Here is a 27,726-nt window from a genome sequence, read left to right as displayed (position 1 = left end):
TTGGCGTCAGATTTCATTCTTGTACTCGGTTTTGTCCATTATTACAATGGATCCGCCCTTATCGGACGGTTTTATTATTATATTGGTAATCTCCTATTACCAATACCTGCACATTTTAAAAAATACAACCATTCATTACCACAATTGAAATGTCAAGTTATCGACAAAGTACATCCACCTAGACGGGGGGGTGGGGGGACGGGATTGATGTCACCAAATTGTTACTACGAAAAGAAGCCTTTTGGATACATGAACTGAAAACATTGGAACCGCATGGTTTAAATAGGGACTATGAAGTTGGCCAACTGTAGTCTGACCCTTTCATTATCTTTTTACAGACACAGAACCCATGAGTACACCTGACAATGGGAGAGAAGACATGGTATAGAACAAAAACCATTATTTTACTATTCTTTATACTAACCTCTTTTTTCCTTTATACTAACATCTGTGAAAAATGTATTTTGTCTCCAGATAGGAGATCGACGTCACTAATTCTCCTTTTAATTATATCAAATACTACTAACAATAGATGTTACAATGTAGCGATTTTGAGAATTTGGTACTTAAATTGTTTTTTGAATATAAAACATGATTTACACTATGCTGAAAAACAGTAATGTCCAAAATGGTTATTATGTTTACATGAATTTTCCATTATTATGTACATACCTTATGTTTTGTCCGATTGCTTCTCCCTGCAAGACGATAGCATCCGCTAGTGTTTGTTTTTCATTTAAACTGATCACGTGACAAGGCTTAGATTGACCAGGATTTCAACACACCAATGCCTTATGCATCAGATTAGATCATCCATGTTGCCTCCCCCAAACGTTGAGAAATGAGTCTTGATTCTAACTACCTGCCTCAGCCACTATTCTGATGCTGCCACCTGTCTGATGCCACACATCTTCTGCCAGTTGCTCCATCTGCCTCCTACCATTTTTACCAGGGACTGGAATTGTCCGCCTCCGCCACAATCTGTCATTATGCCACTCTGTGGCCTACCATGTGTCCACCTCCTCCACACTCTATCATTGTGCCACTCTGTGTCTTACCGTGTTGCTGCCACACAATGACAGAGTGTGGAGGTGGCAGCAACATGGAAAGCCACAGAGTGGCACAATGATAGAGTGTGGAGATGGTGGTAGCAGCAGCAGCAGGAGCCCACAGAGTGTGCCAATGACAGAGTGTGGAGGTGGTAGCAACATGGTAAGCTACAGAGTGGCACAAGGATGGTGTGTGGAGGTGACAGCAGCAGAAGCAGCAGCAGGAGCCCACAGAGTGTCAAAATGAGTGTGGAGGGGGCAGCAACATGGTAAGCCAGATTGGCACAATGATAGAGTGTGGAGGTGGCGGTAGCAGCAGCAGGAGTCCACAAAGTGTCAAAATGACAGAGTGTGGAGGTGGCAGCAACATGGTAAGCCAGATTTGCACTCTGTGGCACTCTGTGGGCTCCTGCTGCTGCTGATGCCACCTCCACACTCCATCATTATGCCACTCTGGCATACCATGTAGCTACCACCTCCACACTCTATCATTGTGCCACTCTGTGGCTTACCATATTGCTGACACCTCCACATTCTGTAATTGCGACACTTTGTGGACTCCTGCTGTTGCTACTGCCACCTCCACACTCTAAAATTGTGCCAATCTGGCTTACGATGTTGCTGCCACCTCCACACTCTGTCATTGTGACACTCTGTGGGCTCCTGCTGCTGCTTCTGCTGCCGCCACCTCCACACTCTATCATTGTGCCACTCTGTGGCTTTCCATGTTGCTGACACCTCCACACTCTGTCATTGTGACACTCTGGGGCTCCTGCTGCTGCTGATACTGCCATCTTCACACTTTTTTATTGTGCCCCCCTGTGGCTTCCCATGTTGCTGCCACTTCCACACTCTGTTATTGTGACACTCTGTTGCTCCTGCTGCTGCTGACGCTACCTCCACACTCTATCATTGTGCCACACTGTGGCTTACCCTGTTGCTGCCACCTCCACACTCCACAAAAGAATTTTTCATTGTGACACTCTCTGACCTCATGCTTCTGCTACCATCTCCACACTCTATCATTGAGCCACTCTGAGGCCTTCCAGGTTGCTTCCACCTCCATTGTCATTGTCACACTCTGTGGTTTCCTGCTGCTGCTGCTGACGTCACCACAAAAATCTATCCTTGTTCCACTCTGTGACTCACCATGTTTATGCCACCTTCACACTCTGTGATTGTGCCACTCTATATCTTACCATGTTGCTGCCACCTACAGAATTTGTCATATTGCCACTCTCTGACCTCATGCTGCTGATGGCACCTCCACACTTTGTCATTGTGCCACTCTGTGGCCTACCATGTTGCTGCCACCTCTACACTCTGTCATTGTGCCACTCTGCGGCCTACTCATGCTGCTGTCAACTAACAGTGGTCTCCCTGGAACATCCTTTTATTTCCATAATGCTGTTTTCACGCTTCACCACTCTATGACATTGCCACTATGTTTGGTTTTCTCCTTTATTTCATTTGTCAGAAGGAATGAAAAGCTTCAGGATTGATAGCCAAAAGCAGGAGTGGACACAGAACACAGAGAGCATGAAAATATCCAATTTACTGGTCATCTCTATTTAGGATCCACTCCTGTTTGTTTTTGGCTTTAGCATTACTTATGGATTATTGACTGATTGAAAGCGGACACTGACGGATAAAAAGAAAGGCAAAATGATCAGTGACGTCAATGCAAAATTACTTCCAACACCCTTTCCACTCTTTTTGGGGGTTTCTACATGTATCTGCGTTTAACAGAACAGGTTCTGTTGTAATCTATGGAATAAACTGATGTCAGTGTTAGAAGAGTGCACTCTTTGATGTTATAGTGGGATTTTGGCCTTCAGCTCTGTCCTTTCGAGCTGGCACAGACGTTACCTTGTCAGGCTGTATTCCCGCTTTACTTATTTAGGGAAGTTGTCCTCTGTAAGTACCCATGGAATTGAAGAGTGAAGCGTGTCATACTAAAACACAGCATTGTTTGAAGACAAAACCATTCTCCCTATACATATTTGAGCATGTCACATTGTTCTAAATCACACTATAAGTTCTCTGCACCCAGGAAATACCTGTTTTTTAACGTGATTCGTCATAATTTGATTCGGGTTGAGTCTAATGTTTTCGAGAATTCAGCGAATCGGGTCGAACCCAATTTCAACAATTTAGTCCGTTTCTACTTGACGTATGTGGGATTGGTGGGTATCAAGGTCTGGTCTTTGCAACCGTCAGCATCCGTAGCTCCCACAGTATGATCGGACCATGCACCAATCTCCCTCGCTCTGGAAGTACCTGGGCCTTGTAAGAATACCTGGAATTAATGCCTTAATGACAATCTTGCTAGTAAATTCTACTTGACTTTACCTCACAACACGTCAATGTCCACATTGCCCTCCCTGTTCTTTGGGAAGGCATGAAGTGTATGATCCGAGATGTATTTATGAGCCATGGGGCCCACTTGCAGCGAGGAGATGCTGACAAGGTCAAGGGACTATTATCTAGCATCCACATTCTAGAGACTGAACACAATTGGTTGGGGCTGTTCAAACCTTCCATAATCCACAACGATAAGGCAGGATTCCTATTAGGGAGGGAGGCTCCGGATAACAGTAATAAGACTCTTCTCATTTCCAAAGCCAAATCAGCTAAATAGTCTTTATTTCTGCTGTTAATAGATGCAGAAAAGGCCTTCCATTGTGTCCACTTGGGATTCCTGTGGGCCTCTTTGGCACAGATTGGAGTAGGACTTAGGGTAACAATAAATCGTAGACATCACAACACGCCAATGTCCAGATTGCCCTCCCTGTTCTTTGGGAAGGCATGAAATCTATGATCTGAGTTGTATTTATCTACATCTTTATCTACAAGTTGGCTCCAAACATTACAAAACAGCGCCATATGCAGACGATTTGCTTCTATACGTCAAACACTGCAGGATCAGCTTTTCCACCCTGTCTCACCTTAAAAGTTGTGGGGGGCAGGCCTACCGGACCCTAAAATACATTGTACCGCAGTCCTTACCCACACCAGAATAAAACAGTGGGTTCAGCTAGAAATTGTCCTAGTCCATCCTCTTTAAGCTCCATACCATGGCTTCTACCAGCCCATAGTCCACCAGGCCTCTCACACTCATTGTTCTCCTCATACCGCTGCCAAGCCTTGGATACAATAGTCTCATAGAGAACATTGGCAAGGCAGCTGGGACCCAACACCCCATTATTCAACATCCCAGCTTTTCCCCTGGGGATAGGCAGCCACAGCTTCCTTTCTTGGGAGGCTGCCAATGACATTAGGATGGGCCGGGTAGTTGTTGATGCACAGCTCCCATCCTGGGACTTGCTGCGGGCCTCTTGGCAATTGACCTCCTTTGTATGGACTGATCCTGGTTTGGCTCTTCCCTCAAGGAGTTTGAAGGCCACAATTTATCATAAACCCACTAGTCGACTAGTTCTAAAACACAGCTTTCTAGAACAGCTTTCATCCAAAGCACATCAAAGAATCCAATGTCTATAGCCAAACTCCAGGATACATTTGGATCTGTTCTGACAGTGAGAATAGATCACTAGAACCTTCTTATAACAGGGGTATCAGCCACTGGTCTGATGAACAGATCCATTGAGCTACAAGGATCCCATGGAGCAGTGTACTGGAGTACCAGCATAAAGAGGACAAGATGGCCCCAATATGGCAGTCAATATGCATTGCTACTGGTAATAGGCCAGTTGCAACCAGTAACAGGTTGTCTGCAATAATTGGTACCAGCACAGATCATGGCAGTAACTGCAGGTGTCTGCTATATAATAATTCAGCTCTGTCGCAATGTTGTAAAGGTGCGGCTTAATATGTGGCTTATAATCTACTGCCTATGTGATTTTACTGATTGAAGGATTAGTATTTCCCAGTGCCTTTACTATTTCTCTGATCTCTTACAGCTGACTCCCTACATGAAGGAAGAAGGGAATTATTTAAATGAGAATGAAGATTGGATGACACCACTAGATATAAGGAATTGGGTGCTGAAAATTCATGAAAGGAATAAATTAGTATCCAGAATATCTGTTGGAAGATTTGATGCATCACTTCCAGAAGAGAAGCAGCTCCATATGACTCCACAGCTGGTAACATGGAAACACAGGCAGGTAGGTTACTAGGAAGGTTTCATCAAAATTAAAAATGTCTTCTAGAGCAATGGTCCCAACCACAGGCCCGTGGCCCAAGTCCGGGCCGTGGAACACCCAGAGGTGAGTACAGAGTTTTTTTTTATTTTTATGGGGGCATTACTTTTTTGAGGGGGCTCTGCTATAGACATTTTATTAATGAGTAGTGACCGCATTTCCAACACTAGGATTAAACTCAAGTCAATAAGTTTCCCAGTTATTTGTGGTAAAATTTGGTGCCTCAGCTTATACTTAGGTCGACATATTAAGGGAGCTACATTAACAGGAGGGGGTTACATAAAAGAAAGCACTATAACGGTGGGCTACAGCATAGGGGGAATTTTAGATTGAGGCTGCAGGAAAGACAGATTATAGGGGTTGGCATTAGAAATGGGGTATTTGCTGTGCACACATTGCTTCTTCCGCGAACCATGGTTCGGGTCCCTGAAAAAAACCTTTGGGTAAAGCCAGTCCCCGAATAAAAAAAGTTTGGGGTCTACTGTTCTTAAGTATGTAATCCTTATTACAAAATTATGTTAAGGTTTTCTGCATAACAAATTGCACGTCATAGTGACAGTATTTAATATTCCATGCCGTGTACTGGGAAGCGATAGCTAACTGTCAGGTTTCATCATCAGTGGATCCTCTGGACCACCGCGAGAGTTGGTACTAGCTGACACCCGGGAGCGGAGTCTAAGTGGCACCTGGTTTCCACCGAGCCACAATGCGGGATGGACTTAGTGCGCGGGGTACCCACAGATGCAACTAGCCCGCGGTGGCAGCTGAGGTCGGGGTAACTTAGCGGAAGACATTCTCGTGGTCAGGTCCAGGCATAGGGTGAGGGCAGGCAGCAGAGGCACAGGAAAACAGGAATATCGCTGGGGAACTTTCTCTAAGGCGTAAGCACATAGATCCGGCAGGAGGCACAGGAAGAGGCAGGCTTAAGTAATATTGCAGAAAATGGGCAGCGCCAATTAACGGCGCACTGGACCTTTAAAATTACTGTAGGCAGCGGGGCGCCCTAGAAAGCGGGAATGCCCACGTCACGTGGCTGGAATCGGAGCTGGATCGTGGTGAAGTGAGTGACTCACCGGGGGCCTGGGGCAGCACAGAGGGGTACGGGTGCGTCTGCGACCCAAGAGAACAGTCACAGGAGCACCTGTAACAGTCCCCCCCCCCTTCGGTCTCCCCCTCCTCTTGGACTGGACGATACTGTGCACGATCCAGGATGTTCTCCTTGGGTTCTCCTCTGGGCCGAAGCCCCTCCAGTCGACAAGATAGAATCGTCTCCCTTTGACCATCTTCATATCAAGGACCTCTTTTACCTTGAATTTATCAGAAGCAACATTTTCATTGATTTATGATGATGTGGAAATAATTTGGGATGCGCATGGTGGGAGGAAGGCGTAGCTTGTAGGCCACGGGGTTGACGCATTTCAGTACCTCAAATGGACCCAGATAGCAAGGACTCAGTTTGTAGCTGGGGATGTTCAGCCTGACATATCTTGAAGACAGCCATACTTTATCCCCCAGAGAGAAGAGTGGAGGAGGCCTGCGTCTCTTGTTGGCCTGGGTCTTGGCCCGAAGTAGGGAGAGATGAGTCTGCTTCCAGATGGACTCAAGATCTCTGACCAATTCCTCCACAGCAGGAACCTCGGACGTCACAAGCAGAGGGAGAGGTAGGCAGGGATGCTGTCCATAGACAATCAAGAAGGGGGCAGAGCCGGAAGATTAGGAGTCCATGGAATTATAGGAGAATTCTGCCCACGGCAACAGAGTGGACAAGTCATCTTATTGGGCAAGAAAAAAATGACGGAGGTAACATCCGAGAGTCTGGTTAACCCTTTCAACTTGTCCATTGGAGTGGCAGGCTATTTAAAAATCACCTGTTCATGTCTCAGGCAATGCCATAGTAAAGGATTTTTCCGAAATGCGTAGGAAATAACGCTGTGTTGATTTGTGTTCTCTTTATGTTCAGTTGCTCCTATGATATTTTTTTTAACAAGATGAAATAAAGTACTACATTTTTACGCTATATGCTGGACTGTTGTGTGAATATGGAATTAGCCCTTCTCTATATTGTGTACTTGGAACTGAGTTGTCCACGCTCCAACATGCCAGATTTCTCTACATGGCTTTCAGGTGAGCTGAGTCTCCATCCTTCTACTATTGGGTGAGGGTGGTACGCTGAGGAGAAATCCAAATTTACTTGAAGTTGACTGCAGAGAGAATGCCAGAAGCATGAAACAAACTGGACTCCCCGATCAGAGACAACGTGCTTAGGAAGTCCATGTAGCCATAAGATGTTTGTGAAGAACAGTCTGGCGAGATGGGGAGCTGACGGCAGACTGGGCAGAGGCACAAAATGGGACATCTTGGAGAAGTGGTCTGTTACCACCCAGATGACGGTATTCCCAGAAGAAGAAGAAAGATCCGTGATGAAGTCCTTGGCCACGTGAGACCATGGCGGCTGGGTATCGGCAACGGTAGTAGACCAGCTGGTTTTAGGCAAGATGGCTTGTTACGAGCACAGGAAGTGCAGGAACCCACAAAATCCCGAACATCTTAGACCTGGTTAGGCCACCAGTAGAAACGGGAGATGAGGGCTACAGAGCGCTGCACACCTGGATGCCCAGGCAGACGTGAAAAATGTCCCCAAGACAATATCCTCTTTTGCAGTGCCTGTCAGATATACATGTTGCCGGGGGGAAGCTGCGAAAGATCCACTGGAGCAGCAACAACCAGTCATTCAGGAGCAATAATATGCAGAGGGTCCGGCTCCTCTCCAATGATATCTGAGGCACGGGAAAGGGCATCAGCCTTGATGTTCTTCTCTGTAGGGCGGAAGTGGATCAGAAGGTTGAAACATGAGAAGAACAGTGACCAATGGGCTTGCCTAGGGTTGAGACGTTGAGCTGTCTGGAGATACAGGAGATTTTTATGAGCTGCCTCCAGAAGATACTGCCATACTTCCAAGGCAAGTTTGATGACCAGAGGTCCCTTATCTCCTATGGAGTAATTCCTCCCTGTTGGGGAAAAAAGCTTTAGAGAAAAAGTTCTGGCCTTTGGGCCCTTTTACGGTGAGCACCTCCCCAGCACCTATGGAGGATGCTCCAACTTCTAGATGAAAGGGCTTTTCAATATCAAGCCTAGTGAAGAAGAAGTGAAGAAATGGCAGCTTTCAAGCTTGAGAAGGCTTGTATCCCTTCTTGGTGAGTGCCACTATGGGGAATACAAGAGTGGAGAATTGCGGGCTAAACTGCCGGTAATAGTTTGCAAAGCCCAGGAAACTCTGAATGGCACGTAAACCCTCTGGACGCTGCCATTGTAGAACAGCAGACAGTTTGGCTGGATCAATCTGTAGACCCCTGTCGCAGATAATATAGCCGAGGAAAGGAAGATTCCGCTGGTGAAATTGACATTTCTCAAGCTTGGCGAAGAGGTCGGTTGGCACAAAGGCATCCAAGAACTTGCCATACCTGCGACCGGTGGGACTCAAAGTCTGGGGAAAATACCAGAATGTTGTCAAGATAGACTACGACAAAAATATAGAGAAGAGAAGATGTTGTTGACAAATCCTTGAAATAAGGCTGGCGTGTTACACAGTCCAAACGGCATCACCAAGTACTCGAAATGTCCATCACGAGTGTTAAAAGCAGTCTTCCACTCATCACCCTTGTGGATCCAGATGAGGTTTTAGTCTCCACGGAGATCCAGCTTGGAGAAAACCTTGGAGCCACGCAGGCAGTCAAAGAGCTCCGTGATTAATGGCACAGATAGCGGTTCTTAATCGTGACCTTGTTAAGACAGTGATAGTCAATGCAAGGATGGAGTGAGCCATCCTTCTTAGTAACAAAAAAGAAGCCTGTACCAGCCGGAGAGGAGGATTAAGGTATATACCCTCTCTGCAGGTTCTCTTGGATGTACTCCGACATTGCTGCAGTCTCATGAACTGAAAGCGGATACACCCGACCCAGGGGAGGAGAGGCACCAGGCAGGAGATCCACAGGACAGTCATAGGGACGATGGAGGCAAAGTCTCTGCTTCCGGACGCCAACGAAAGCTCTCAAGGACTGGTGTGTGAAGCTGCAAGCCATGGAAGGCCCAGCAGGAGAGACAAGGTGGAGTGAGGCAGAACGTAGAAAGACAGTCTCTCTTTATGAAGAGCTCCAACCTGCTCAGTGCGGTACCGGACCGGGTCAGAGAGGATGTGTCCGCTTACTGAGGTGATGAACAGAGGCTTCTTGAGGCAGACCACAGGAATGATGCTGGGAGATCAGAGCAGCATCCATGAACCAGAGTCCAGAAAATCAGCGACCTAAATCTTGGTGCAGGTACCAATGCTGAGAAGCACCGCAATAGTCAGACATGGAGAAGCTTTGCTTAATCCTACGGACACTTCTTCCAAGAACCCTAGGTGATGGCGTTTCCTGAACGTTGGGGATGGACAGAACAAGACCCATTGAAGTGCCCCGGACTGGCACAATAAAGGCAGAGGTTTTCCTGACGTCTTCTGAAACATCCTGGGAAGAGTCTTGCTTTGTCCACCTCCATAGGCTCCTCTGCAGATGGTAGAACCGGAGACTGGAGCGGCCTTTGGAAAGCAGGTGCCAGGCGAGGAAGAAGACGTTTGATGGCCTTGGAGTTGTTCAAGGCATAACTCTTCTGCATGCTCCCTAAACCGCAAATCTATCCGACTGTGTCTAGGGTGATGAGACCATGCAGGGTAGACGGCAGATCACGAGCGGCCAGAACGTGCTTAATGTGAGAAGAGAGTCCCTTTTTGAACGCTGCCGACAAGGCCGCATCGTTCCAGGATAGTTCCAAAGCCAGGGTACTGAACTGGACAGCATATTCTCCCATGGAAGATCTTCCCTGGCATAGATTCAACAGCGCTGTTTCAGCAGAGGAGGCCCGCACCGGTTCTTCAGAAGAAACTCCGCCAGAAATACCGGGAGAGTAGCCGTGACCAGGTCGTCTCTGTCCCAAAGAGGAGTAGCCCAGGCCAGGATTTTGCCGGAGAGGATGCTGACGAAGAAAGCCACCTTGGATCCCTCCGTGATAAATTGAGAAGGCATGAGTTATATGTGCAGGGAGAAAAGGGTTGTAAAGCCCCTGCACAACTAAGAATCTTACTTGGCGGGTGTGATAATAATAATATTACTCCTCCACAGTTTGTTATATATATATTTTATTTTTCTTTCTTTGTGTTTCATTCTGCCTGTTATAAATCATTAGGCTCCATTTGTTTAAGACCAGCCAGAAGATGAGCCTGGCAGGGTGGTTATAAAACCCCAGGGAGTCTATGTTTGATCAGAGAAGCATGGTCTTCTAAGTGGTAAAATTAACACCTTTCGGCCAGAGTAGTCTAGATAGTGGGGGATGAAAAGAAGCCACAGACTGCATGTTTTTCCCTCCAAATTCAGACAAAGGGGAATATCATAGCTGTCCATAACTGGGACATAATTCATAATTATAGGTCCCAAGTTACACAGGACAGTTATGGGGTCTAGACACACTTCTGGACCGAAAATCAGAACATTAGCTGCAATGGAAGGCAGCCAATAGCAGAACACCCCTGATATTAGGCTAAGACACCCCGAGTTTGGTATGGGGTTAATGGGAATAACATGCCCGTTTGGTTGGAAGCCATGGCACAATTGTGCCATCTCCCAATCAAAAGTTATGGGGTTCTGATAAAAACCCAGACCCAAAAAGTAGCTCACTGATGGGAGGGGGATAGAAAAATCCCCCTCACAGTGACATCACAGCCAGGGGTGGGGGTCAAAAAAATCACCTGGGTTTAAATTAATGAAGCAGCCACATAGTAGTGTTTAGACTGAGTGACTATATGACAATAGAAGGCTGGATCGATGCTTATGCCCTGTCCTCGGGCCAAAGAATTTCTTCCTATTCCACTAGCAAGAATTTTTTGTTTCCGTTTTCCCTAACTGTTTGTAAGTATTGTATGTGTATTGTTTTTAATCCTTTTTTCATTTTATCTGACAATTTAATTCTTTGAGTGTACTGCATTTTTATGTAAATTAAAACTTTTTAATAAGCCTCTGCTTGTAGCCTTAAAGAATCTGAGTCTCTAAAGGGAATCACGTTACCAGAGGTCATTATTAGCATAGTCCATGTAGTAAGCGATTGCATGTTCTGTGTGAGTTTATAATTGTAATATCGTGTAAGTAGTGAGTGCATGTGCTGAGTTATCATCAGGGTGCATTGTCTGTGTGGTTGAGGTGCCTACGGCCTTCTTTGCATAAGTAACTCGTGGGTGGTGGCAGTGCGGATTCTGTGGAGTAAATTTAGCGTAAGGACGCCATTTTGTGGAAGTGGGCGGAGCTTAAGGGCTAAATTCTGGGACTCCATAGAGTAGTTATCCCAGTGGGTGAACTCCGGTGAGTCGGGTTCATGACAGCGGGCATAGACAACCGTAGCCTGTTTTCTGAGGCAGGTAAACAAGCCAGGGTAGCAGGAGTCATGTGAGCAGCCTCAGGAACCGGTTGTTGTTGCTGGTCAGCTAGCAGCTGTTGTAGTATTGCGGTGACCTGTCCCAGCTGTTTACGCTGTGCGGCAATCGGCCGGGATTGCTGGACCACAATGGTGGGATCCATAGCTGGATCTTTTGTCAGGTTTCGGGATCAGTGGATCCTCTGGACCACCATGGGAGGTCGTACTAGCCGACACCTGGGACCGGAGTCTATGTGGCACCTGGTTTTAACCAGAGCCTGCCACAAAGTGGAATGAACTTACTGTGGCAGGGTACCACCAAGTCATTCCTCAGGTGTGACTAGCCCACGGTGGCAGCCAAGGTTGAGGTACCTTAGCGGAAGACAGTCTCGTGGTCATGTCCAGAGGCAGCAGGCAGCAGAGGTGCAACGTCAAGTCCAATCCGGGGTCAGCAACGGGAAGTTCAGGTAGATGGGTACACGGGCACACGGGACACAGGAAAGCAGGACACCGAAACACACAGGAAAGCTGGAGACACAGGAAAGCAGGAGACACAGGAACACAGTAATGTCGCTAGGGACCTTTCTCTAAGGCATAAGCAAATACTTCCGGCAGGAAGTGCAAGAAGAGGCAGGCTTAAGTAATATTACTAAAAATGGCGTGCTGGCCCTTTAAATATAGTGACAGCAGCGGGTGCACCCTGGGAAGCGAGGATGCTCACTCCGCGCGCCCGGAGTCACCACTGGAATGCTGCGAGGTGAGTGACTTGCCGGGAGAACGGTCGTGACACTAACATATTTATGATTTTTACTGATTATATCAGTTCTCATTAATAAATTAATTTAGATATTTTTAACTTTTTTTAAAAAATGTTCTTACTATATTTCAGACCCCCTAAGGTACTTCAATTCAAGGTTGTCAGAGTGATACTACCAGAGTAATAAAACTGTTACAGGCTGGCTGGCTCCAATGAGAGATCCCAGGGTTGCCTTGCTTGACTTCATGCTGGGTCCTGCCTGGGGCTGAAGTTTGCAGTGTCAGTGTCGGCCTTTGCATATCCGTAGGCTGACTGTTCTAATACCGTTCTGATCACTTGTTCAAGTCCCGGAAGGTGACAAAAAAAAGTTTAATAAAAAGAAAATTTAATATACAAAAAAAATGTTGTGAAAATCACAACACATACAACAGATATTGGCCCAGATTAACTCAAAACTTTGCAAGTTTGCTTGTGCAGGGGGCGCCCGATTCAACTTTTTTTGGTGCAGCTTTAACTAAGGGTGTGTAACACACACATGTTGAATGTGGCACATGAACTGACTGTGCATCGCATTTCAGTGCTGAAATTTTCAGCTACACCACAAAAGGATCGCGTGTGACACAAATGTTGTGCCAAAACTTCTTAAATACTTAGCACTTAATAAATGTGGACCATTGGCTATTACCACGTCCATAACAACCGATAAAATAAATATAGGTTAAACAACAGGGTATTGTGCACCAAAATATAGTGTTACTGGACTATTTGATGGGTCCAGTCTTTAAAATGAGTCCACTCTTTAGAGGCATTTACTGTCCTACTGTCTTAGGGGTTTAGTCAATGCCAATACTCCTTCCCTTTCGAGCCTTGCTGTCCCCCCTATAGCAGTGTGTGACCTTATGTGGGTTATTATTGGTTTCTACAGAAACTGGGCAACAAACTATTGGTTGCAATAACTTCTTTAAACCCTTCTAAAAATAAAATTTAGGGGCCAAAACAAGTTTTTTTTGGCAAAAGATTTTCACTTACAGGAGCCAATGTAAATACTTTCTATAAAACATTTGTGATGGTAAAAAGCTTAATATAACAATTGAGAAATTCTATTAGTGGTGTAGTTTCCAAAGTGCGATCATTCATAGGGGGGTTAACAGTTCTGTTACCTGAGGAACTTTTCAAATGTGTAATGGCGTTTAAAAATAACGTCATCACAGTCTACCCTCTATAAGCTCAACAGCTTCTTACTGTCTGCGCTCTGCTGTGGCCCCTAAAGTAGTTTACATTCACATGTGGGGATTGCCCTACACGTAAGAAACTGCACAATAAGAGCTGAGATGCGTTTTCTCATTTTATCCTGACTAAATGATCATTTTATTGTCAAAATTTCAAAATTCCACATTGAACCTCCATTTTATTTTAAATCTTGTGAGATGCTTAAAAGGTTAACAAGATTGTCAATGGCTGATTAGAATATATTGAAGGAAGACATTTTGAAAATTAAACTTTTTCTAATAAATAGAACTTTTAAAACCCTTATAAAAATAAAATTTCCTTTACAAAATTTGAATCGAAACTTATGCACAAATTTGAAAAATCACTGTAAGTCTCCTAATGTCCTAATATAATATAACATTAAAAAAATGATGTCACCATAAAGCAGACACATGGTTAATGTTAGTTAGCAATCAATTTGGGAGTTCAGACTAACTGCATAATAAGCATAACGTTTAGAAATCCGAAAATCGTACAAATTTTAATTGTTATATAAATAAGTGCCCAAAAATTTCAACTAAAATAAAGCATTAATGTGAAGTACAACACATTGGTAAACTTGGTAAGATAAAGTATTCCAAAGTTATATCTGAAAGATCGTGCTGTGTCCTTAAGGCGAAAATGAGCTGTGTCCTTTTGGGGTGGTGGTCAAGTGCCACCGGATGGAGTCTCGTCACCCTCCTTGGACTGCCTATAGTGCCATTGCACATGACACCACCTATTCTGTGTATCCCACAGGTGTACTTGCGTAAGGCAAAAAACTAAATCTGGACATGGCTCTATGGAAGAAAAACATTTTTTGGGAATATTCCAAATGCAAAAAATAATAATAAAAGGCGTTTCAATGGTGATTGTCTCTCTATAAACGGTGAAGATTGTGATCTAAAAACAAAGATAACATCAATTAATCAAATGAAGAACAGATTTGGGTCAAACCAACAGTGCTAAGCAACCCTGTGACATGTGCTCGAACCCCAACTATTGTTTATGGGCGTACTATGGTAGTTCTCCTCCAACTATTTACTCTTGGTGTCACTTAATTGTTGTATATCACGATTAGACACAGATATGTAATCATTACAGGCGGTCCCCTACTTAAGGACACCCGACTTACAGACGACCCATAGTTACAGACGGACTCTTCTGCCCACTGTCACCTCTGGTGAAGCTCTTTGGATGCTTTCCTTTAGTCCCAGACTACAATAATCAGCTTAAATGTGTCTGTAATGAAGTTTTATTGATAATCCTTGGTCCCATTACAGCAAAAAATTTTGAAACTCCAATTGTCACTAAGGCATAAAGAAAATTTGTCTGGAACTACAATTATAAAATATACAGTTTCGACTTACATACAAATTCAACTTAAGAACAAACCTACGGACCCTATCTTGTACGTAACCCGGGGACTGCCTGTATATGTTTTTGAATATCATTGAAATGTATCACTATATTGATTATGTCATATCCTGCGGTGGATATAAACCCGCCCTGTATCACCCTTTACACTGCTTGAAAATGGCTACATGGAGCTAGCCGAAATGTTGCATGTTTTTGCCACTGGTGTATGAATAAATACTAATCATCACGGAGTGCTGCTCTCCTGCTGTTTCATTTTAATTGGAGTTATGTACAGGGGCATGATGTATAACAAAGGTTTCAGTGCCCCAGAGAGATATATTACTGACATCCTTGAAACTCAGGAATTTTGACCTTTTAAGTTTTGTGATGTGTAGAATAACCTCCTCCAATGTTCTCATGAATTGCCAGATATTTCCTGTTAAAGACTTTTAGTTTCTTTGTTAGTAAAACTAGATTGAACCAGCTTTGTCCAGCCTAGAAAAAGCCTATATATGTTGGAGTCTGATACTATAACAAAGAAAAAAAGAGAGCCACAGAACAAGAGGACGGCACCTCGTGTATTATTGTGGGATAAGCGAAACACAAAATATCAAGGAGATACGTATAGAGGGAAGGGTATAGATAGTACACCCCTTGAGTATCACGCTCACCTTGAATAGCTTAAATCAAGCATAAGTAAACTCCCAAGCTGCCCATCAGCTTGCCGGTATTGTCCCTATACAGAGAGTGAACCGGTATTCGCATGCATAGAGTGGGGTATCAGAACTGATACAGAGCAGAGGAGAATGCTGAATTGGACTCATACTGTGTTAGGCTACATTCACACGATGTATGCCCGCCGTACCGTAGTACGGCAGGCATACATCGGCGCTGCGGAAAGGAGCAGGGGATGAGCGCTGCTCACCCCCGGCCCTCTCCATAGGGAGATACAGCGCATGGCGCCGTAATAGGGGAAAAGATAGGACATGTCCTATCCTTTCCCGTGCTATGGAGCGGTATGGTGCCGCACGTGTGCCGCACCGTACCGCTCCCGTACAGGGCCGTGAGTCCATAGGAGTGTATGGGGGACGTATATCAGCCGTATATTTGTCGGCCGTATATACGTCCCCCATACATGTGTGTGAATGTAGCCTTACATTGTAAAATATTTTTTTGTACTACTAGGGGTGTGGTGACCACAAATGGGGCCACTAAATGGATAGATGGAGTTTATTACGATGGAGTAAATAGAAGGATTTGGTGGGAATTTATCAGGTCGTCTGCGTCTAGACACTGGCATAGCAGCCCTGAAATAAGAGCGGATTCAGAAATTTGAGTTTTTATTTTCCATTATGGGTTTCATCATAATTTTACTTGTTTAATTATTTTTATTTTAACTCTGGGGCAAACTATACTTGAACCCTAGGGGGTCGGATCACTTCCCCATGTCCACAGTATTACTGCATTGCATCAGGAGCGAGATCAAAATTTAAAAACCCCCAAGGTTAATGCTAGTAATGGGTGTTTACTGCATTATGCAGCAAACATCCGGTGAGTATAAGGAGGGATTAGCCCATAATGCCTATGCATACACCTCCTACTGCCACAGAACTTTCTGAAACACCCAAATGTGGGAAGGGGTTAATGTGCCTTCATGAAAATACATGCTGGTTTTAATGTGATCATAATGTGTTAAACTTAGATTCCTAAAGCACAATGCAGTGAAAGATGTCTATCGGGATCCCGAAAAATTCTTAGAGAAGGATATCACATCTGCTGCTATGACTGTATCCCATGCTCAGAGGGAGAGTTCACAAATCACACTGGTAAGTTATTTTGTGAAATATTTAAAAAGTAATACTTTAAAAAGTAAACATTTTGCAAAACTTTACCTTCATTTATCAACATTTTTATTTAACTGATCCAATCGTTTTTTCCTTGTGCACTGGGAAATTCTTTAGTCACCGTTTCCAAAATCCTCTTACATATTTATAGTCTGATGCCGAAATCAAGGGCCAACACCTGCACTATAAATCTACATATCCATGATTATATCATTTCCTTTCAGAATTTGTGCAGTAATTCTCATTAAACCACCAGTGAGCCCAAGCAGGTCTATATGTACATCCAACTCTCACTTCCCTAGCACAGGCCTGAATTCATCCTCATGAAATACCCTTTAAAAAATGCTCTAAAAGTGATTTAAAAAAATGTTACCGCCTCCAAAATAAGACCACTAAAAAGAACAACGCTTCTCACAAATAATAAGCCCTTAACGAGATCTTTCAGCCGAAAAAATATAAACGTTATGCATTTGAAAAGACGGTGATGCTAAAATGAACAATATTTTACGGTAGTTTTATTAGGAAAACAATAAAAATCTATATAAATGAGGTATTTCCGTAATTGTGGTGACCCAAAGAATAAAAACAATGCATTATTTTTATAGTATGGTGAACAGCCAAATAAACAAGAAAACATAAAAATATCTTACCAAAAACTGATCATTTTTATTTTCTCCACCAACAAAGATAAAATCTTATCAATTCGCTATAGATGCCCCAAAAATATGTACCAGAAAAGTGCATCTCATTTGGCAAATAATAAGCCCCTATAGGTCCACATTAAAAAAAAAATCCATACAACAGGTTTCCAACACATATGGGGTATCAGCACTCGGGAGAAATTGGATATCAAACTTTGTGGAGTTTAATTTTCCGCCAAAAATGAATGTATTGTTAAGAAATATTACTATTTGTAGAACGCACTTGCATTTTAACTCCTACAAAACACCTAAAGGGTTAACAAACTTTTTTAAAGTGCTTTTTAATACATTGAGGGGTTTAGTCCATAATGGGGTAATTTACTAGTCTTGCCAGGTCAGTGAATTAAAAGTTGAGCAGGTCCCTTTCCGAAAAATGTGAAAAATGCCACTCAAATTCTAAGCCTCCTAGTAATTTAACAAAATACGTGGAATCTTAAAAAAAACATCCAACATAAAGCAGACATTTGGGAAATGCAAGTTATGACTTAATTTGGGTGCTACAACTATCTGCTTTTTTAGATGACACCAAAATTGTGATCCTAGGTGCCACCAATTCAAATTTATAGCCCCCTAAAATGTGCACCACCCTCCAGCCTGTTAGCCAGCAGGTAGGAGTGGGAGGGGATACAGAAAGTTGGAAGCTAGTGACAATGCTGATATCCCAAATATTATCTGCATCTCCTAATGTCATCACATATTTACACCACCACACAGAAATTATGCAAAAATTTGCTCCAAGTAAAACACACCCACACAATACTGAAAAAATCGCAACTCGAACAGATAAGTAAGAGCCCCATAGTGTTACTATGCTATTTTTCACTTCACTCCTGGTTTGAAGATCAAAATCTGTATCTAAAATACCTTGGAAGGCGAGAGAGGAGAGAAGGAGAGAAGATTTGCCTAATTACATTGAAAATATTTACACAAGTTAACATTGTGTTACTATTATGTTTCGTAAATGCAAATGTTAACAGCAAATCTCCTCCCCTCATCTGTGGTATTGTGCTGTGAAACGCAATGTAAATACAATGTGTGAACGCAGCCTGAGATGCTTTTTTAAACTGTATTCATGTTTCATGTTACCATGCATTTGGCTCTTTTAAATTAGTTTTTCTTTGTTGCTGGAAGTATAAGCAGCTGTGAAAAAAAGTTAACGCAGCTGCTTACACTTCCAGCAGTGAAGAAAAGCATATTTTAAACAGCCAAACGCATCTAAAAGTCATGTGTGAACACGCCCCTGGAGTATCTTTAATGCAAATTTGAAATTTGTCTGCTTATAAAAACCTTTTGGCTTTATGGGGTTTACTATAATTCCTTATGCTGTAATTTCAGTTTTATGTGTACACTAGCTGTAGCTCCCAGCATTGCTGGGATAGTAAATAAATGCTCTTAGCTATAGCAAAATAGAATGGGTTAACAAAAAATATTTTAGATCTATCTACAGACTGTCTCAGATTGTCTCTAACCATCTCTATCTCCGTCTTGGTCACTGACCGTCCCTTTTTAATAAACTTTTTTTACCGTCTCTGTCTCTGACCTTCTATGTCTCTGACCATCTCTTTGAATGACTGTTTGTCTCTGGAAGTCTCTTTTAGTGACTGTCTGTCTCTGGTACTCTCATACCAGTGACTGTCTCAGACACTCTCATTCCAGTGACTGTGTCAGACACTCCCATTCGAGTGACTGTCTCTGACACTCTCATTCCAGTGACTGTGTCTGACACTTATTTGAGTCTGTCTGTCTCTGGCAGTCTCTTTCAGTGAATGAAGTGTGAATGGAAGGTAAGTTACGCTCACCCAACCAGGTTCGTCCTGGGTAGGCGTCCAGCAAAGCAACTGACCAGCGTGTGAGGTAGAAAACAATCCAAAGAAATGATCCAGCGCATTAGTTGAGAAAAAAATCCTCCAAAAGTCCTCCTTCCTTAAAAAAGTGTATCATCACATAAACCATAGCTCTGCGTCCATAAGGAAGACTACAAAATCCAGCCTACGCGTTTCGAGCGTATTTACATGCTCTTAATCATGGCAGTGACTTACTGTCTCTGAACTCTCTCAATGGACTGTCTCTGACACTTTCATTTGAGTCTGTCTGTCTCTGACACTCTCATTCCAGTGACTGTGTCTGACACTTATTCGAGTCTGTCTGTCTCTGGCAGTCTCTTTCAGTGACTTACTGTCTCCGACACTCTCAATCGAGTGACTGTCTCCGACACTCTTTTTCGAGTGACTGTCTCTGACACTCTCATTCGAGTGACTGTCTCTGACACTCTCATTCAAGTGACTGTCTCTGACACTCTCATTCAAGTGACTGTCTCTGACACCAATTCGAGTGACTGTCTCTGGCACTCTCATTCGAGTGACTGTCTCTGACACTCTCAGTCGAGTGACTGTCTCTGACACTCTCAGTCGAGTGACTGTCTCTGACACTCTCAGTCGAGTGACTGTCTCTGACACTCTCAGTCGAGTGACTGTCTCTGACACTCTCAGTCGAGTGACTTTCTCTGACACTCTCATTCAAGTGACTGTCTTTGAGGGCGCTTTCACATGATGCGTTGCGTCACATTTTTTTATGTGTTTTTGACCCATTGGGGCAGATTTACTTACCCGGTCCATTCGCGATCCAGCGGCGCGTTCTCTGCTCTGGATTCGGGTCGGGCCGGGATTTATGAAGGTAGTTCTTCCGCCGTCCACCAGGTGGCGCTGCTGCGCTGAAAGTCATCTCATCGCGCCGGAATGCACCACCTCGGACCAGGTGAAGGTAAGCGCTCCCCAAGCGACACTTTTTCGGTTTTTAAATGCGGCGGTTTTTCCGAATACGTCGGTTTTTCGTTCGGCCACGCCCCCCGATTTCCGTCGCGTGCATGCGGGCGCCGATGCGCCAAAATCCGATCGCGTGCGCCACAATCCCGGGGCAATTCAGGTACAATCGGCGCAAATCGGAAATATTCGGGTAACACGTCGGGAAAACGCGAATCAGGCCCTTAGTAAATGACCCCCATTGTGTTTTAGCAAATGCAATGGAGACACAATGTTACTTCAACATGTGATCAAGGTTGAAGCCTTTGGAATGCGTCAAAAATGCATCAAACGCATCAATGTAATGTAACGCATCGTTTGAACATGTCCTGACACTCTGATTCCAGTGACTGTCTCTGTCTCCGATTGTCATGTATATGGGGAGATTTATCAGAAGTGTCCAAGAGCAGAACTCCTCTAGTTGTCCATGGCAACCAATCAGATCTCAAGTTTAATTTTCCCACAGATGCTTATAAAATTACAGCTGATCTCTGATTGGTTTCCATGGGCAACTGGAACAGTTTTACCTCAGACATTTCTGATAAATCTCTCCCTATATCTGTATCTCTATCCATCTTATCTCACACACAAGCTTCTTATACTCATTGCCTATTAATGACATGTGGCAGAACAGCAACCAATCACAGCTCAGCTTCAAACTGCCACAGCAGCAGTAGAAAATGGCTCCTGTCTATGGTGGTTAATAAGGAGATTTTAAAAAGCGCAGGGTGAAATTTTTGCTCAAAACCCGGTAAGACATTCCCTGCGTGACCGAGAGCGGCTGTGTAAAATTTGGTGATTGTAAACGCGACGGTGCAGATTCCTTTAGCCGGCATACATACACATACATACATATACACACATACATTCTCAGCTTTACATATTAGATGTAGAAATTGTACTTATTGGTCTGGCACAAAATTACCACAAACTCCTCCTATATATAATTTTCTTTTTTCAGGGGACACTGATAAAATGTGTCAAATTTTTTATATATTTGTTTATAAAAGGACATCTACCAGCAGGATGAAGGATTGTAAACCAAACACACAGACATATTGGTACAAATAGGCGTAAATGGAACCTGGAATCCCTCCGACTCATTTGCATAATCATTTAGGCCATTTTTCTTGAAAACAAGGTCAAAGGAAGCCTAATAGGGTTTTCCCACAAAAGAAAATTCTCAAATTTCAATCCCCTAGTGATGTTAGAACAAAAAAGATAATTTTAACTCCTTAATTTACGATTTTACTGAGTGTTATTGCTGTTTTAGCCCCTATCACTCCCTAGGCTGCTCAGTGCAAAACCCCAGGGTGGGCGAGGACTCGCTTATGATCCTTTTAATTCTGTGGGATGACAATGTGGTTACATGATCAGGGTACAGGGTTTATATGTACTTTCATCTGGCTTCTGACATTGTATTAACACACTGACACATAGAGAGAGATGAGACAGATCAGAAATGCATGAGATGCCTATTACACAGTCAGACAGAGGCTGACAGACTTTTACACTGTCATCTCTGCTACATTTCTGTTCTCACAGAGATGCTCCTGCCTCCCCCTTCTCCCGGATCACTTATCTGCTTGTAGTTTGTAGTTTGCAGCTTCTCTCTGCTCATGATGTGCTGGCAGGAAGTGGGTGTCTGTAAGCTCCATGCTTGGACTGCAGGGGGTGTGGCTACAGGCTCAGAGCAGAAAAGACACAGAAACTCATCAAGCACGGCATCATACAGGAATCCAAGATGGCAGCCATCCGACCCTAAGTCAGAAGTTATAGGGTCATGTTTAGCGGCAATTGCGTACACCAGGACTGATAGAGACAGATTGCACTTATATCTGTGAAATGTTGTATTTTTATTAATAGCAGTGAATTAGAGAATGTGTTATTTTGTTTTCCTGAGTACATTTAAGAAACTTGTCTTTGAGGGAAAACCCCTTTAAAGAAGAGCAGATCCTGCCAGAGGAGGTACACATCAGTATATCAGTGTACTTGGTTTACAATCCTTCATCCTGGTGGTAGATGTCCTTAAAGCAATCTTAGAACTGGATTGCTGTGAGATATAGGCCTGAAATCAGGGAAAATTTACTCCCCAAAAATTGAGATACTAGTGAAGTAATCAGAAAAGTTCACAAATCTATGTATAAGTTACAGGGCCGGTACGACCCGGTATATTTACAAGAATCTGAAGAATTTGAATGGGCAGAGAAGCGTGTGTGTTACGTTTTATGACTGTGAAATACTGGCTTCAAAATTGGGGATTTCATCCAAAGAAATTAGGGTTCTAGTGCAAAAAAAATAAAAAAAATAAAAAAAATGTTAAAGATATTACCATAGAAATAACAGCGCTTCAGGAGGTTTGCGTTGTATAAAATCTTATTTCTTTATTCAGTTCCAGTAAAAACATGTAACATGGCAACGTGCATAGGAATACACGGCATCTCCGGAAAAACCTACGCGTTTCGCTCGTATGAGCTTAATTATGTTATGCTTTCAAAATTACTTCTAACTCAATTTAAAGGCCACACCTAATACAGGTGTGACACCATGGGCACATAACAAAAATCATGTGATACACATGTTTTCTTTTGAGAATCTCCGTACATGATATAAAGAACTTACCTGTTTTTTTCCCTTGGTCCAAGGATTTAGTTTTAGCTTTCATATGCTTTTAGAATATAAGTTTAAGCCGTATTTCTCCTATGGGTGGGGCTATCGTGGTCACATGATTTTTGTCATGTGCCCATGGCGTCACACGCCGGTATTAGGTGCGGCTTTTAAATTGAGTTAGTAGTCATTTTGGAAGCATACTGTGATTAAGTTCATATGAGCGAAACGCGTAGGTTTTTCCGGAGATGTCATGTATTCCTATGCACGTTGCCATGTTGCACGTTTTACTGGAACTAAATAAAGAAATAAGATTTCTCTGCCCGTGCGCTGGGAGTGATTCGACAAGACTGGTGAGTTGGATATTCAAATCTCTTTTTGCTTGCAATTTAAAGATATTATATAAAAATTCTGTTAGATTTAGTAAAATTTGACAAGTTACACAACCATTTAGCAAGGTTTTTAGATTATGGTGTTTTGGAAAACAGACGAGGTAACTGCCCCCATGCAATAAATCTGTGTGAGATGTTACTGTACAGATGTATCACATTGTATAACACGCTGATGTCAAAAACCAGTAGAAAAACTAAACCTAAAATAAAACTTGTTCATATAACCCTTTAAGGACTTAGGCACCAATGCCCGATTTTTTTTTAAATCAGGCTTGTGTCTATTAGTGGTCATAACCTTTGAATGTTTAAACATGTCCAGCTAATTTTGAAATGTGTTCTGGTCACACATTGTACTTCAACCTGGTGGAAAAATTTGCGTAATATATTTTGCATTTTTACTCTGAGAAATATGGAATTTTGTCAAAATTGTTAAAATAATTCTCAATTTTCAAAGTTCTATTTTTTTATCTTTTCAGGTACATAGTCATAGCACCCAAAAAACTTTATAAATAACATTTTCTGAATGTTTGCTTTATGCTGGCATGGTTTTTTATGCATCGCTTCATTGCTCTAGGACAGTGGTGGCAAACCTATGGCATGGGTGCCAGAGGTGGCACTTGGAGCCATTTCTGCGGCACTCAGACCATTGTCCCAGGACAGAGTGCACCAAATAGGAAACTTAAGTGATGCTGCTATCAGCGCTATTTTAAAGCAACACTTCATTGGCTGTTTGGAATTGCAGGAATAGTGAGAAGATGCAGAAAAAACTGCAATATCTTTGGAGGTCCTCCTGCAGGACCCTACATTCTTCCTTTACTGAGAGACCCTGTAAAGAAGCTACAATAATGTCTGAATTTGCCCTCCTTCTTTCAACTGTATTGTTGGCCTCAGGGGGCCGATACAATTGAAAGATGTGGAAGAACAGGTAGTAATAAGTTACTGCTTCAAATGTCATGTTGGCACTTCACGGTAAATAAGTGGATTTTGGTTGTAGTTTGGGCACTTTGTCTCCAAAAGGTTCGCCATCACTGCTCTAGGATATTGTGAGGCTTAGAATTGTGCAATATTTCACATTTTTATGAAAATCGCCAAACCCTATATTTATAGGCATCTGCTCAGTTGTAAAGTGCCTTTGAGAGGGTAAACCCCCATAAATTACCCCATTATAGAAACTACACCCCTGAATGTATGAGAAAACAATGTTAAAAGTTTGTGAACCTGTAGGTGTTTTAAAAGGGGTTAAAAGAAAATGGAGGTAGAATTTACAATTTGATTTTCTTTTGGACAATTCATATTGGCCCCCAAAAAAATTCACAATGGATTTAATAACAAAAACTCTAAAAATTTTAATAGCCAATTTCTCCCGAGTAAGTTGATACTTTTTGATCACTTTTTATCCTTTTTTATGAGGTTGGATGTGAAAATATCATAATTTTTGGGTGTTTATTAAAATATTTTATGCTTTTCACCGTACAGATTAGGTAGCAATGTTATTTTATTGCATGGGTGTTGCTATGGATATCGTAACACACACTGGGGTCCCGAGGCCACATTTCCGTCGTGTTTCCCAACGTTTCCGGGGATCATGCCGCTGTGACAGGCATTTAGAAGTGGATTGTGTCCCAGGCGACTGGATTTTGGCGCATCAACGCCGGCTTTCATGCGACAGAAATGGGGGGGGGGAGGGGGCGTCGGACGATCCCACTGATTCGGACAGAGTGCGGGATTTAACTTTAAAATTGTGTCACAAGATCAAGCACTTACGTGCACCAGGTAGAGGACGATGAATTCCATTGGACTTAAGCGGGGAAGCGTCACATTCAGGAAATCGGGCGCATGATCTTAGTGAAGCGCGGCTCAGTGCATTGTCATTGGACAATGCACTTTTGGGAATTCCTCCGGACCGGGTAAGTAAATATTCCCCTATATGTTTTGTATTTTTTAATGTGATATTAGATTTTTTTATCTGAAGGGGCATTAGGGGATCTTAATTAATTTTTTTTTTTTTTGAGACTTTAAAAAAACTTTTTGAAGGTTTTAATTTGTCCCACTGTGGGGCAAGGACAAGTGATCATTTGATCACTAGGTCAATATACTATACTGCAATGCAAATGTAGTGTAACATGTTGAAAAGTCAAACTATACATTCTGCATAGGCTGACAGGAGCACTGTTCAATTATGCATTTATAGCCGGCAGCCCTGGAGTACTTCATAGCTTCATTGCTGTAGCATCTACAGAGATAAACAGCCAGGATCATGAGTATAGTGATCCCAGCTGTTAGTGCGGGAGCCCGGCTGTCACACACACCTGAGCTCTTGCAGAAATTGCACAGGCTTGGCTTCTGAGCCCTGGCGATCGCTGAGACATACATGCATGTCGGGATGCGGCAACAGACTAAGGGGTTAACTCTCAAGGTAAACTTGACATCTGCATAAACTATACTGCTTTATAGACTTGAAACATTGCAAACAATTGTGAAATTTTGTCTGCGTTATTGTAAATTTCTCTAAATTTTTTTAATAGACAGTGAAAATTGCCAGAAATGTCCAGAAGATGAATGGCCAAACGAGGGGAGAAATTCATGTGTTGTCAGAGATTATGATTTTTTGTCATATGAGACTGATGTTTTGGCTTTAGTCTTCTCCATCTTCTCCATATTACTTTCTCTTATTACTGTATTTATGATAGGAATGTTCACTATATTCTGGAAATCTCCCATTGTCCGAGCCAATAACCGGACCCTCAGCTTCATCCTCCTGAGCTCTCTCATGTTCAGCTTACTCTGTGTGTTTCTATTCATCGGTCGTCCAGTGGATATGACCTGCATTCTGCGACAAAGCTTCTTCGGGATCTTCTTCACAGTCGTTGTGTCTTCTGTCCTGGCCAAGACCATCATAGTCTGCATCGCCTTCAAGGCCACCAGACCGAACAGCCCATGGAGAAAGTGTGTGGGGGTGAAGCTTCCTTACTCAGTAGTGTTGGTCTGTTCATCTATTCAGATTGTGAATGCAGTTATCTGGTTGTCAGTGTCTCCTCCATATCAGGAGTATAACCGGGATTATCCCGGGAAGACCATCATCCAGTGTAATGAAGGTTCTGTCCTGGCCTTTTACCTCATGTTGGGATATTTGGGTCTCCTGGCAGCTGTGAGCTTTGTTCTGGCTTTCATGGTGAGGACATTACCTGATATCTATAATGAGGCCAAGTACATCACCTTCAGCATGCTGCTGTTCTGCAGTGTCTGGATCTGTGCCATCCCGGCCTATCTGAGCAGCAGAGGGAAATACATGGTCATCGTAGAGATATTTGCCATATTGTCCTCAGGGGGAGGAATACTGAGCTGCATGTTTTTACCTAAATGTTATAATATTCTGATATATCCTGTGGTGAACATCAAAGAATCCATGATACACAGAAATACTAAATAAATTTAAGAAGCTGTGCTCTTTAAACTATTTTGCTGTGGGCAGTGTGTTCTTGTTTCTCATCTTGGAATTTGTGTCTAGTATGGTTTAATGGTAATGCACGACCAAAATTATCAGTGCTAATGATAACTCTTTGCATGATTCAGTACCTCTCTGCCAACTTGTTTTTTAGCCTTGTAACTTTACTTGGGTCTGTCTATCTATCTGTCTCTCTTTGCTTGACACCTGTTCTTAGATGTTCACATACTCAGATTATGAATTCTCATCCAGTTGTCATCTATAGACTAACATGGTGTGGGCAAGTAGGAAGGGACATGGTTTTTGGGTAAGCTTATGGCTTGCACCTCTGTCTTAGCCAAATAATTATTTAAACTTAATTGAATAGCTACACTATATTTCTGCAAACCATCTTTAATAGAAAATATTTATTTTGTACAGTGGTGAAAGAGTATATAAAAGCACATATTCAAAACATTAAATATTATGTCTTAACTAGAGATGAGCAAGCACTAAAATGCTCGGGTGCTCGTTATTCGAGACGAACTTTTCCAGATGCTCGAGTGCTCGTCTCGAATAACGAGCCCCCTTGAAGTCAATGGGAGACTCGAGCATTTTTCAAAGGGACCATGGTTCAGGAATAAAATGTGTTATTTAATTGAAAAAGAATGTCTTCTGATAAGTGATCAGATGTATGCAAACATCTGCAATCTATTCTTCACTGTTCCGCGCGTATATTATCTCCCGACAAGTTATCAGATGTGAAGAACAGTGAAGAATAGAATAAAAACAGTGAACATAGGATCATTTAAGTGAAAAACACAGTGAAGAATAGATTACAGATGTTCGGCACATCTGCTTACTTGTCGGAGATACGCTGTCCCGGGATCCGCTCCTCTGCTTCCACTGAAGTCTCCCCGATGTCTCCCTGCTGCGTGCGATGTCT

General features: G+C 42.9%; 1 protein-coding gene across 1 annotated transcript; it reads left to right on the top strand.

Annotated features, from left to right (window-relative positions):
- Positions 1–19,336: 19,336 nt before the first annotated feature.
- On the top strand, positions 19,337–26,786 carry LOC140128503 (vomeronasal type-2 receptor 26-like). The gene is made up of 2 exons (XM_072150230.1): positions 19,337–19,343; positions 25,882–26,786. The coding sequence occupies exons 1-2, from the start codon at positions 19,337–19,339 to the stop codon at positions 26,784–26,786; spliced, it is 912 nt and encodes a 303-aa protein (XP_072006331.1).
- The last annotated feature ends 940 nt before the right edge of the window (positions 26,787–27,726 follow it).

Source organism: Engystomops pustulosus, chromosome 1 (genome assembly GCF_040894005.1).
Source record: "Engystomops pustulosus chromosome 1, aEngPut4.maternal, whole genome shotgun sequence".
In the NCBI taxonomy this organism is placed as follows: Eukaryota; Metazoa; Chordata; class Amphibia; order Anura; family Leptodactylidae; genus Engystomops; species Engystomops pustulosus.
The sequence above is the reverse complement of the archived record's forward strand: the minus strand, read 5'-3'. Positions and strand labels throughout refer to the sequence as shown.